The sequence below is a fragment of the Anolis sagrei genome, chromosome 2 (genome assembly GCF_037176765.1).
Source record: "Anolis sagrei isolate rAnoSag1 chromosome 2, rAnoSag1.mat, whole genome shotgun sequence".
Classification (NCBI taxonomy): Eukaryota; Metazoa; Chordata; class Lepidosauria; order Squamata; family Dactyloidae; genus Anolis; species Anolis sagrei.
In genome coordinates this window covers 288,171,205-288,185,444 of record NC_090022.1, presented here as the reverse complement: position 1 = coordinate 288,185,444, position 14,240 = coordinate 288,171,205, and the positions used below count along the sequence as shown (strand labels likewise).

General features: G+C 41.9%; 1 protein-coding gene across 3 annotated transcripts in view; it reads right to left on the bottom strand.

Moving 5' to 3' along the window:
• Positions 1–578: 578 nt before the first annotated feature.
• DYM (dymeclin) overlaps positions 579–14,240 on the bottom strand; it is a 258,206-nt gene continuing 244,544 nt past the window's right edge. For all 3 annotated transcript variants that reach the window (XM_060761240.2, XM_060761241.2, XM_060761242.2), the window contains one exon: positions 579–2,304. In XM_060761240.2, the coding sequence (XP_060617223.2) occupies positions 2,155–2,304 (150 nt within the window). In that variant the 3' untranslated portion in view covers positions 579–2,154. The remainder of the gene's footprint in view (positions 2,305–14,240) is intronic.

The window sequence follows — 14,240 nt, the reverse complement described above, 5'->3', positions numbered from 1 at the left end:
TTCGATTCCGGGGAGCGGCGTGAGCTTCCGCTGTCAGCCCTAGCTTCTGCCAACCTAGCAGTTCGAAAACATGCAAATGTGAGTAGATCAATAGGTACCGCTCCGGCGGGAAGGTAACGGCGCTCCATGCAGTCATGCTGGCCACATGACCTTGGAGGTGTCTATGGACAACGCTGGCTCTTCGGCTTAGAAATGGAGATGAGCACCACACCCCAGAGTCAGACATGACTGGACTTAATGTCAGGGGACTACCTTTACCTTTTAGAGCTGTGTGGAAGGGTGTCCCTGGGATGGGACAGTCCGAAATGCACAGGCAAGCCTCTTGCCTGGCTTTTGCGGACCACACATACACACACACACACACACAAAACCAGTCCCAGGTGAATTGCTACGGATGTATATGGTGACCATCTCTTACTTTCCATCAGCAATGGAAACAACTGAAAATAAGTACATTCAGCAATTTCTAGTGTCAAATATTTCACAAAGATCACTCAACTAAAACATTCAAATGTTCCAGAAAACCCCCAGAATTTGCAATTTAAGATGCTCACCTTTAAAACATTGACTTTTTGAGATTCTGCAGTCAAGATGTTCTTTATTGAAAGGAAATGATTGTGGAGAACACTACAAAAAACCCAGTCCTCCTTTGACCAAGATATCCAGAAAGAAAAACAAAACCCAAACACAGCAGACCAAGGTACTCTTATTTTCAGCCACCCTTCCAATGTCATTTAATACGTTACACCGAACATGCTGACGATTCAGTCTTCATATTGCCACTTCCCCAAGTTTGTCTCTGTGCAAACCCCTGTGAACTCCTCTCCTGTCCATGTGTGTGTGTACATTTGCCATTTTAAATAAATAGGATGAGGATTTAAATTCCAATTGTGCAGGACCTTGCTTATAAAAAGGTGGAAGGAAAAACACTGCACCGACAGTGGTCAGGAGGTTAACAAAATAGAGTGGAATATTATGCACACAGCCATTCCGAAGAGTGTCAGCTCCCTTCCCTGCATCCCAAGGTATGCCATGTTTGTTCTGTAATATATCAAGCTGCGGAAGATAATAAACTAGCATATTTTATCAGTTCCCTTTCCTCTGCAGGCTGGTTATGTGGTTTTATGCATGTCAAGACCATATTCCGTGTGAAAAGGTGACCTTACTTACATTTCTCACCTATTTCTTTGAGCTAAAAGGAAGGAAAAATGTTCAATTTGAAGAGTTAAGAGGTGTGTGTGCAAATGGCCAGGTCTATCTGGCACAATCTGTTGCCTTGGAAAGTTTACAGTACATACATTTCTGATGGGGAGGGAATTCTGATCGCTATCGGTCATGGTTTGAATGTAGTCGTTTGGAAAACCCATGTAAATATGTCCAACAGCCAACTGTGTAATGACAATATGGAAGTGAATGGGCATAATACAACAGAATCATGTCCCGCGCAAACCTTAGTGAGATAAATGCAACCTGGACAAGAGATATTCATGGTGGGCAGCTGCTCTCAATTTTGTTCAGACTTTCATAAATAAAGGTAGCCAGGAAGACTATCGTAGTGTCTGAGCCAATCCATGTATCCCTTCTAATCAAGACTTCCCCTTTATGGGATTCAATGAAATCAAATCAAGGATTTTGCTCTTTCAGCCTCTGTATGAAATGTCACCAAGTTTATAAACAACAATTTTTGGGTGGCATTTCAGTTATGTACAATGTTAAAGAGAAGGGAGGACTGTTGTGATAATTCATAACAAAAGAAAAAAACAACCAGGCCCAGAGAAGGTTCAAAGGAAATCGACTTACAAATGTCGATTTCTCAAGCAAAACATATATTTTTATACATTCACACCCCTTTACATTTTTTTTTTAAAAAAATCTGACCACTATTAGCATCCCCTTTGTGTTTAACACTTTGACCTAACAGCCGTTGCCAATGCAAAATCTTGGGTGCTACAAACATACAAGTCAACAACAGCATACAATCTTGTCAGAGTCCCCAGTATCCTGGTTTCTAGCATGCCGTCCTGCAAAAAGCAGTGGGATCATATAACAGTCACAAATTTCCTTCTGAGTAGGCTTCGGGGTTGAAGGACCGCACTTTGGGAGAGGAAAGGGGAAGGTCGCAGAGAGGTGGTAGCGATGCCTTGGCCCGTCCTTTCAGCCAGAGTCCATGGTGAAGAGCTGGATGCTTTGCGGGTTCCAGTAAAGGCCCACGGCGGAGTTGTACACAAGGGACCAGACGTAAGGGATGAAGAACTCCTCGGGCTGTTCCTCCTCCACATATTTAAACTTCAGTTCTGGAAATTTCTGAGAAGAAGAAAGGAAAGTGTGGGGGGGGGGGACAAAGGGAGGGAGATCAAGTCAGAAGGAGATATTCAACAACTGCATTTGAACATCAAAAGAGATTATGGGTCGAAGGGGAATCTACACCAGAGTTTCTCAACCTGGGAGTCGGGACCCCTGGAAGGGTGTGTGACAAGGGGGTGTCAGAGGGCTTGCCAAAGACCATCAGAAAACACTGTATTTTCTGATGGTCTTTGATTGTAGGTGAACTATAAATCCCAAACTCTATCAGTATTCACATTTGGGCATATTGAGTATTCATGCCAAGTTGGTCCAGATCCATCATTGTTTGAGTCCACAGTGCTCTCTGGATGAAGGTGGACTACAACTTCAAAACTCAAGGTCAATGCCCACCAAACGCTTCCGGCATTTCCTGTTAGTCCTGAGAGTTTTGCGTGCCAAGTATGGTTCAATTCCATCCTTGGTGGAATTCAGAATGCTCTTTGATTGTTGGTGAACTATATATCCCTGCAACTACAACTCCCAAATGACAAAATCAACCCCACCCCTGAACTCCACAGGTATTCAAATTTGGGCATATCGGGTATTTGTGCCAAATTTGGTCCAGTGAATAAAAATACATCCTGCATATCAGATATTTACATTACGATTCATAACAGTAGCAAAATTACAGTTATGAAGTAGCAACAAAAATAATTTTATGGTTGGGGTCACCACAAAATGAGGAACTGTATTAAAGGATCACAGCATTGGGAAGGTTGAGAAACGCTGATCTACACTGAAGTTTTATAATGCTTTAACTGCTATGGTTCATATCTATGGCATCCTGGGTTTTGTATTTGAAGCCCCAGCACTCTTTGTTACATTAGGCCAAAGTTATTGTAAAACTCCAACCTTAAGAAATGGGGCCACATAGTGGAATCCATGACATGTGAGTGTGGAGAAGAACAAACCACCAACCACCTATTACAATGCACCTGAGCCCTGCCACATGCACAATGCCACATGTACCTTCTTATAGTGACACCAGAGCCACTCCAAGTGGCCAACTACTGCTCAAAGGACATTTAATATAATGCCAAGTTTTTAAACTTTGTGTTTTCTCAAATATATCACAACTGTACCCTTGGTTCACTTCTGATTCAAAGAATCATAAAACTACAACTCACATGACTGCACAGCATTGAGCCATGGCAGTCAAATGATGTCAACTAGACAGTGTAGATCAGGCATGGGCAAACTTGGGACCTCCAGGTTGACGTCCAAAATACCCAGAGGGCTGATGTTTTTCCATGCCTGGTGTAGATGCACTCAGAAAGAGAAGAAGGAAATACAATAAGCCATCAAGTACACTCCTGAAACAGGTTCCCATGTTTTGTGCCAGAAGATGTAAAGTCCAGGATGTATGCTTTGGTGGGAGAATGATGGTTACCATTCCCTTTATTTACCTCTCATCTCAATATTTTACCAAAACAGCTGTGTGTGTGTATGTATGTATGAGACAGAGTGGTACAAACAGAAAACGGAAACATTGGGCTTCCTGCACTGTTTGTTTTCTACTCAGTTTTCTTCTTCCTTTTGACTTTTGAGCTGTGACTAAAAAACATCATTTGCAAAAGTATTCAGTATTAACACCTCTCCCAGCAGCTTCTCCTTAATTCCTTCTTGAATTTTATCCCATAGTGACACGGCCAAATTGTGATAAAACAGAAAACAGCAGGTATTTCGCTTCTGGGTACCCTTAGGCATATCTATGCCTGTCTTTTTATCTAGGAATGGTCATAAAGGAAAAAGAAATAACAAGTGATCTTTTCCTTTCTCTCATTCCTTTTTCATTCTGACTTTTACATTCTGGGCTTGGCAGGAGTTCAGTAAAAAGCCACATGTCAGCAATCATTTCAAGGGGAGATCAAACATGTCCTGTTCCGTAATTTATAAGGATGTGGGTAAGGCTAAGTGCAAGCTGCCATACTGCGAGACCAGAGAAGCAAGGCTGGCAAAGGCCTTGTGCCCCGTTGCCTATTAATAACAGGTAGCAAGGGATGGCACACATCACACGGACCTGTTCCATAAGTTACAAGGTTGTTCTGTAATTCTAACACATGTATCACATGGACAGGTCCTGATTTACATTCAGCCTTCCATATTCACTGGGGTTAGGGCAGCGTTTCTCAACCTGGGGGTCGGGACCCCTGGAGGGGTCGCAAGGGGGTGTCAGAGGGGTCGCCAAAGACCATCAGAAAACATAGTATGTTCTGTTTATCATGGCGGTTCTGTGTGGGAAGTTTGCCCCAATTCTATTATTGGTGGGGTTCAGAATGCTCTTTGATTGTAGGGGAACTATAAATACCAGTGACTGGAACTCCCAAATGACAAGGTCTATTTTCCCCAAACTCCACCAGTGTTCACATTTGGGCATATTGAGGTATTCATGTCAAGGTTGGCCCAGATCCATCATTGTTTGAGTCCACAGTGCTCTCTGGATGTAGGTGAACTACAACTCAAAAACTCAAGGTCAATGCCCACCAAACCCTCCAGTATTTTCTGTTGGTCATGGGAGTTCTGTGTGCCAAGTTTGGTTCAGTTCTATCGTTAGTGGAGTTCTGAGTGCTCTTTGATTGTATGTGAACTATAAATTCCAGCAACTACAACTCCCAAATGACAAAATCAATCCCGCAACCCCACCAGTATTCAAATTTGGTCTTATTGGGCATTTTTGCCAAATTTGAATACTAGTGGGGTTGGGGGGGGGGGGGGATTGATTTTGTCATTTGGGAGTTGTAGTTGCTGGGATTTCCAGTGACTGAAAATACACCCTGAATATCAGATACTTACACTACGATTCATAATAGTAGCAAAATTACAGTTATGAAGTAGCAATGAAAATAATTTTATGATTGGGGGTCAACATAACATGAGGAACTGTATTAAGGGGTCGCGGCATTAGGAAGATTGAGAAACACTGGGTTAGGGGAACAGGATCTGTGTGGAAGTGAAAAAAAAAACCAAAACAAATAAAATGCTATTTAGTTCAATGGAGATGCCAACATGCTGTCTGCTCTAATTTCCAAGAGGTTGGCTCATATGGACTACATTTCCAAGCCAATATCCTCTCAATATTGGTCATGGTTTCCTGCTGGCTGCTGGAGACAATTCAGGATCACTGCTGTTCCAGGAAATTAAAAGTCTCCTCTTGTGGTGGGCATCTTTCTAGTGAGGAAATGCCACCAAACATCACAGCGATAGCTGAATCTCAAGTGAGAGGTGTTAATTCTTGCTGATCACTTAGAGACACTTCACAATAGGTGAGTGGAGTAAACTGATAGCCTAAACATATTTATCTTTAGGCTTTATTTTATGTTTAACTACAACGTATTTGCAGTATCTTGTCTCCAAAGCATGCTTGGCAATTTTATTTGTAAAACTTTCCCCTGGAAGTGATCCAAAGAAGGGGGAACATCTTGGGGATAACATAGTTCATCTTAAGGAAGGAGAACTTTAGCTTCCAAAATGAAGAAATCAGGTGGCTTTACACATGTCATCTACGTAACTTTCATTGTAACAGGCTTCGTCTCTATACATAGGCTTTCAATGGCAGGGTTGCTAATAGTCTCTCACTTGGGTTGTTGTAGGTTTTTCCAGGCTATATGGCCATGTTCTAGAGGCATTTTCTCCTGCGGTTTTGCCTGCATCTATGGCAAGCATCCTCAGAGGTAGTGAGGTCTGTTGGAAGTAGGAAAATGCATCCATCTCTGAGGATGCTTGCCATAGATGCAGGCGAAACGTCAGGAGAAAATGCCTCTAGAACATGGCCATATAGCCAGGAAAAACCTACAACAACCCAGTGATTCCGGCCATGAAAGCCTTCAACAATACAGTCTCCCACTTGGTTGGCAAATGAGATGAATTTTGAGACAATCAGCAAGTGAATGTGGGCAGAACCTTCATTTTAAGGGTAGATTATATGTACAAACTAAAATAATTAACATTTGCTCTATGTAGCCCAGAAGGCAACTTTTCCAACTCCACTACATGATGCTAATAGGATTCTTCGAAGACATTTTTCAAAAGATACTCATAGTGTTCTCTCGGATGCTTCTATGCTTTTGTAAAAGAAAACAAATATATGTCTAATTCCTTTTTTAGGGCTGGGTAATGTTTGGATATCAAACTAACACTTTGTTTCTGAAATAAATCTGTGTGGATAATGGGTTATGCAACCGTGGCAGGATCTAATAATATAGTCCAGTCCAAACTGGCCCTCTCGCCAAATCCTCTGAGTTTGCAATGCTGACTTTATTTACCCAATCAATTGCAATGAGTTTATCCCCACTCTCAAGCAAAACGGATGTTTGAGCTGGTGGCTGGGACAAGAGTATCTAGCTAGACAGGTCCAAAGTTTACCAGACTGTCTGAGCCTCCGAGTCTGTGATCTGATGCAAAACCACAGGGAGTCCCCAAGAACAGATGCGGCTCACAAATAGCCATAGATTCGTTGCTACTTTGGGGGCAGTTCCCCCTCCCTTCCCTGCCGACAGACACCTGAAAGATCATACAGATAGCAATCACAGATCGTATCTGGCTTCGCTCCAGAAGCTTTAATACTACTTGGAATCAAAAGGACACTACACTATATTAAAGATCAGATTACTGTCTCCATGAAGGACCTCCTGCACTTTGCTGTCTCCTTCTCCTACTTATTAGTTTTTATTTATTTTAAAACATTGGCACACCCCACCTTCTATGGCCATTAGTATTTTGGATAAATATGAAAGAGATCAAGATGAAAACGAGACTGTGATTAAATAATACTGTTGTTATTGTCATGGCGATCATAAGGTTTTGCATTGTTTTCTGAGGCTAAGAGAGTGTGATTTGCCCAAGATCACCTAGTGGGGTACCTATGGTTAAACAGATATTCAAACCCAAGCCTGCAGAGTCATAGTCCAATGCTTAAACCATTATGTCAAGTTGGCAAGCTGTAGAAAATTAGCTGTCAACCACTCATCTCCAGACCATGTTATTACGGTATTTTGGAAGCTTTCTTTGGATGACCATGAGGAAGAACTTCCTAACTCTGAGAACTGTTCAGCAGTGGAACTCTCTGTGCTGGAGTGTGGTGGAGGCTCCATCTTTAGGGGGTTTAAAGCAAAGGCTGGATGGCCATCTGTTGGGGGTGCTTTGAATGCGATTTTCCTGCTTCTTGGCAGGGGGTTTGACTGGATGGCCCATGAGGTCTCTTCCAACCTTATGATTCTATAACCATGTATGAAGCTGAGAATGACAGGACTAAACTTCCTCCCCACAATCCACATCCATTCAATAGTTTACTTTGTTGTTGCGTGCTTTCAAATAATGTCTGACTTAAGGTGATCCTATCATGGTGTTTTCTTGGCAAGATTGGTTCAGAGGAGGTCTGTTGTGCTGGGAAAATGTGACTGGCCCAAGATCACCCAGTCAATTTCCATGGCTGAGCAGGAATATGGAACTTGGTCTCCAAAGCCATTCAATGCTCAAACCACTACAATCCTTGTTTCTCAAGTCTGATTTAAAAAGAAGTACAATCCTCCCTCCATATGAATGAACCAGCAAAACTATTCCTGGGTATTCCTTGCCTAAGCAAAACCTATGAAATTCAGAAATGACACAAGAGACCACCAGGACATCCAATCCAACCCCCTGGCATATGGGATCAGCATAAGACAACAGGAGACTTAAATGGATGCCCACATAGGGTGATAAATGGCCGTGAGAGCTTTGCTGGTATAGACTTAAACTACTCAACCCTCTTCATTCATTGGAAAAAATGAATTAAAAACCCAATATTTTTTTAACCTAAGAGGATATTTATCTAGGAATTTCTAGGTGTTCTAGTGCAATTCTATTGTGGAATTTGATTATGGTGTCATGTTGGAAGTGAAGCCCACAAATGTTGAGGGCCAACTGTACACTTAGAGATGTACAGGGTGAAAAATGAGCAATGCATGTTTCAAACTCAAGTTTGAATGTTGGTGCTCCATGATGAATCTAACCACTTGATTATTACTATTCCCTCCATGAAATGGTTCCAAAAAACATAGTTCATAGTGAACATTTGATTTCCAGTCTACCGTTCACTACATATGCTCAAAAACCTCAGAAAAGCTGCTAGTGTACTTTGAAGCATTGAACATCTTCCAAATCCGACAGGCATCACACACAACAAAACCCAGGATACTGTATACATCTTCTTCCCTAGTTACAAAACCATCCCATATCTGCCAACATTGCAAGGAATCCATGCTCAGAAAGAAAATAAAGTGTGTATATATATGGAAAAAAAATCTGTAATGTCTTATTTACTTTTAAAGCTTTCCATTTGTGCAAAACACATTGAAATCAATATACTAAATCCCTCCCAAAGAGCAGGCCAGTTCTTTGAGGGGATTATTCTATCACTGAGGCTATCTGTCATGGCGCTTGCCATTGTATTTTCTGGAATATTCGGTAATTTGGATAGTCTACTGAAGCACATTAAGTACAGCTCCTCTTCATCCCGCTCCCACAATTTCAGGTTTTGCCAGCACTTATTTGCATTGTTTTCGTTTTGCTGCCGACTGAAAGTCGTCTGGATGTGCATTAGCCTAAACGAGGACATGATTCGGTTGAAGTGTCCGCATGGTATGCAGCCATGTCTGCTTGATAGCATCTTTATGCCTTTTTTTGGACTTACAGAAGAGACATCAAGTGCGGAAAAACTCACAGTCAGGAGAGACAAAGCAGACTTGTGGAAAATTACAAGGCAAAAGAAGATCCATTCTCTTTCATCTGCAAGTTAGCACATCTTGACTATGCTGATTTTAATGGCAGTAATGCTAGATGAGTCTTGGGACCACATCTCCACAAAGCACATATATCTAGCAAGGCTTCCTAGAGGTTGTTCATTGCTAATAATGCTGCTTTTTGTAGCAGCATGAGAGGAAGGTAGCTTTGCTTCTGCCTCTTAACATGGGCAAGGACTTCAGCTCAGGAGAAGATCAGATGTTCACCCAGCAAAAGAAAAAGCTCATTCTCTGGCATTTCAGGGTAAAGATGGGTTTTAGGTGGCAGAGATGAAAGTTTGGAGAACTGTGGTTGTCAGTGAGAGAAAACTGAACTTCTACTCTCTACTCTGGCCTTGGAGGGAGTCAACAGTTTCATCATGCCCAGAAGCAGATGAATTTATTTATTTTATTTACAACATTTCTACCCCGCCTTTCTTAACCCCCGAGGGGGACTCAGAGCAGCTAACACAGGCAGCATTCGATGCCACAATATCACAATATACAATAATATAAAAACCATAAATACACAATAGATTAAAACAATAACAATAATTATACAGTCATGGTAGTCATTTCCATTACTGTAACAATCATATGGTCCAGCTCAATGTCCAAAGTGCTGTTGTGCCTGCTAGCCAAAAGCCTGGTTCCAAAACCACGATTTCAGTTTTTTCCTAAAGGAAAGGAGGGAGGACGCCAATCTAATCTTGCTCGGAAGTGAATTCCACAAGCGGGGGTCACCACCGAGAAGGCCCTGTCCCTCATCCCCACCAGATGCATTTGTGAGGCTGGTGGGACCGAAAGCAGGGCCTCCCCAGTGGATCTTAAACTACGAGGTGGAGCATAGAGGGAGATACGTTCGGACAAGTAAGCTGGGCCGGAGTCATATAGGGCTTTATAGGTGGAGACCAGCACTTTGAATTGTGCTCGGAAATGGACCGGCAGCCAGTGGAGTTGACATAGCAGGGCGGTGGTGTGCTCCCTGTATGGTGTTCCAGTGAACAATCTGGCTGCTGCCCGATGGACTACTTGAAGTTTCCAAACAGTCTTCAAAGGCAACCCAACATAGAGTGCGTTGCAGTAGTCTATTCGGGATGTAACTAAAGCGTGGACCTCCCTCTCTCCCAACTGCCACTGCCTTGGCCTCAGTGGGAGAAAAGGAGAGGTAAGCACAGCCCCATCATATCTGGGTTCACAAATAAATAAAAGGCATTCATCCCATCTCACTGTCACTGTCCTGGCCTTGGAAGGTGAGAAGAAGAGACGAGCACAGCTCCATCATGTTTGGGCAAGTAGCAGGTGAAGGACCATCCCTCTTTCCCAACTGCCACTGCCCTGGCCTCAGAGGGAGAAAAAGAGACAGGACCTGCTGGTCTTAATCCTCTCTGACACTACCATCCCCTTTTCCTTTTGTGACATGTCTTAATTAGATTGTAAGCCTGGGGTCAGGGAGGTGGTTCTTTATGTGTAAAGTGCCATGCACAACAGTAGCACTCTTTAAATATGCAAAAATAAAGGAAAAAATATTTTCTCCATGTGCATATTTATTTATGATGTTCTCCTTCATTTACAAAGCTCAACATGGCATATGTTGTCTCCCCTCAATACACTCTTCTCAGAACCACCTTGTGAAGCAGGTGAGGCTGGAAGTTAGCTGTTTGCCACTGGTTATCTAGAAGCCGTATATCTGGAAAAACAAGATTCTAAGAAACTTGCAATGCATCTTGTCAAATAGAGGAGACACTTCTTTAGAGACATTTGCCCTCTGCTTGTAGAGAAGGACAAGTACAAGGAGGGAAGAAGGTAGCGTTTGCACACTCACACATTAGGAGGCCAGCCGCATACAAACACAAACAGTTAACCAACAATCTGAACTGCAGAGAAAGAAGCTGCAACAGCAGCATTTTCTGTTTGCTAAACATACTTTCCACCGCTTTGAGTCCCCCTCGGGGTGAGAAAAGCGGTATACAAATACAGTAAATAAAACTATCGTCACTAATTTTATATGAACTGATTACTGCTAATAAATGCAATATCATTAGTCTTCATTCATTTGGTACCTTCCAGGTGTGCACAACTGCAATTCCCATAATCCTTTAGATTGGTGATAAATAGAACGTTATGATACTGGATGGCTATACTTAAGGATAGAATTAGCAAATGGAGTAACAATTCACATGGCTTAAATCATTTATCTTTCTTAGAATCCAAAATTTATGCACACCAGAAAAGATGGAATATTTGCTTTTATATGAAACTTTGCTGAAAAAATGGGGATGGCTACTGAAAGCAAGTGTGGCTATTATGGGATAATGGAGAACATATGTTTCCTGGAAGACCAGCTCGGATTTCAAGAAAATCTATCTCTAAATAACAGCTTAATTCTTTATCATATTAATTGCCCTTTTCTTGTGATACGTTTATTTATTTATTTACCCTATTTGTACCCCAGCCTTTCTCAACCCCATAGGGGACTCAAGGCGGTTTGCATGTATAGACAACGATTCTATGCCATGTAAACATATATATAGATTAAAATAAATAGATATATTGAAACAATAATTAAAAACCAATGTATCAAACTTTAAAACACAATTTAAAATCATATTATCCAAAATCATTGTCTATGGCCATTCCAAATTGTTGTTGCACTATCCCATAGTTCTCAAGTGGGTTACTAACTGAACGCTTGATCCCACATCCATGTCTTTAGCCTTTTCCTGAAGGTCAGGAGGGAGGGGGGCTGATTCTCGTCCCCACCAACCGCACCTGAAATGGAGGCATGATCGAGAGCAGCCCCCCCCCCCCCCCGATTATCTTAAACTCCTAGCCGGCTCATGTTGCAGAATATTGTATTAAATCAGGCACAGGCAAACTTCGGCCCTCCAGGTGTTTTGGACTTCAACTCCCACAATTCCTAACAGCTGGTAGGCTGTAAGGAATTGTGGGAGTTGAAGTCCAAAACACCTGGAGGGCCAAAGTTTGCTCATGCCTGGCATAAATGATTGAGTCAGTGGTCACTCCGTAGTGTGAATGTTCATGGAAAAGGCTCGCAATAGTTTCACACAACAACCAAACTATTTCACATTTATTAAAACACTCCATAGCACACCCTGTAGGCAAAATACGATCTCCAAATCAGTATGCAAAAATGAAATGAAGCCAACCAACCCTACACAAGGTAAAAATAAGAAACCAAATTAACAGTAGAGTTCTTGTTAATGCCTCAGAGAGCAGATTGAATTTCATATCAGAACTATTAAAAGGAAAACTTTTAAACAAAGCAGATGGAAACACTGGAGTTTTATGTTTTGTGCAGAGACTTCTAAACACTAACATCCCAAAATAATTTAGATTATTGTCTGTCAAAGTGAAAATCATTATTAAAAAATAATACAGGGATACAGGGAGAAAGCAACAGGCAGAACGTCACAGTTGTTGGCCAATCTGACCTGGAGGAAAGCTCCTTCCATAAAACATACAGAGCTCTGATGATTGATGCAAAGTCTATTTATCAAGCCTTTTCCTCAAATGTAAGGGAGCCATTTCACAAATATTTTTGGGGAGAGAGGGAACTTGAATTGATATCTGTCAACTGTCAAGATCAGAGACATCTCCAGCTCATCCCCTGTTTGGGTATCAGCCAGCACATCAACGACTTAAATCTAGAAATAGTTTTCTAAGATCTACAGAGACACTCGCCGGAACACCTCAGCAAGCGAGAGTCCAAAAGTGGCAGGCTCAAACTCAGAACCTCAACCAATGGCTGATACCAAATGAGAGACTCCCCCTGGGCACACAGAGGACTGGGCAATTTGGAAGGTGCTGAACAGACTGCGCTCTGGCACCACAAGATGCAGAGCCAACCTCAAGAAATGGGGCCACAAAGTGGAATCCACGACATGCGAGTGTGGAGAGGAGCAAACCACTGACCACCTGCTGCAATGCAACCTGAGCCCTGCCACATGCACCATGGAGGACCTTCTTGCAGCAACACCAGAGGCACTCCAAGTGGCCAGATACTGGTCAAAGGACATTTAATCAACTACCAAACTCACAAATTTTGTATTTTGACTGTTTGTTTGCTTTGTTCTGTTAGAAATGTAAAATAATTGACTGGTTGCCCTGACACGACAAATAAATAACTGTCAAGATAATTATTTTGGGTCATATAAAGAGTCAACGGTACTGAGATAATTTACAAAACCCAAGCATCTGTCCTTGTTTTGTGTGGTACATTTGGGGCAATGATTTCATGTACAGCAGAACGGACAAAGTACTCTGAGAGAAGCAATGTGGTAAATGGGCAAAGCAGGGCCCAGAATCATAGCTGGCATCCACTTCCATTTCACTCCTTTGTGTATTTTACCCCTTTGTGTATTTTAGAAATTAATACTGTATGAGAATGCAATGCTGCTATTCATAGCAATGGGCATTCTTCGGTTATATTTGTCGTATTGCAGACATGAAGCAGTTAGAGATGAGCCTGCTGCCATGAATTGATCCCCCCTGTAAATGTACACGGCATCATCTGAATAATGAATTTGGGCTGATCTTTCAAGATGGCAGATGAGCTATTAGGTTGGTTATAGCTAGGGAAAAAGGTCCATGAGTTATTCTTAGATTGGTCCTACAACATTAGCCAGAAAAGGTGAATATGATTGGCTACTATTTCTGCAACCCCATGTATTTTTATTGCAAATCTAGGTATACTTTTGAGTAAACATGTAGGACTAGACCACTGGTAGAAATATAAAGATATATTTTAGTTCCATTTATGTTAATGGAAGAATTAGATGTATTTTTATTGCAAATCTAGGTATACTTTTTAGTAAACATGTAGGACTAGACCACTGGTAGAAATATAAATATATATTTTAGTTCCATTTATGTTAATGGAAGAATTAGACATTGTATTTACCTTTCTCCCATTGAAAAGTCAGGTCTCAGAAGGGCTTAATTTTGGCTGCAAATGATATACTCCATTGAGTAATTTTCCAAACCAAACCAAACCAAACCCAGTGGTGCAGTGGGTTAAACCGCTGAGCTGGTGAACTTGCTGACCAAAAGGTCGGCGGTTCAAATCCGGGGAGCAGGATGAGCTCCCGCTGTTAGCCCCAGCTTCTCCCAACGTAG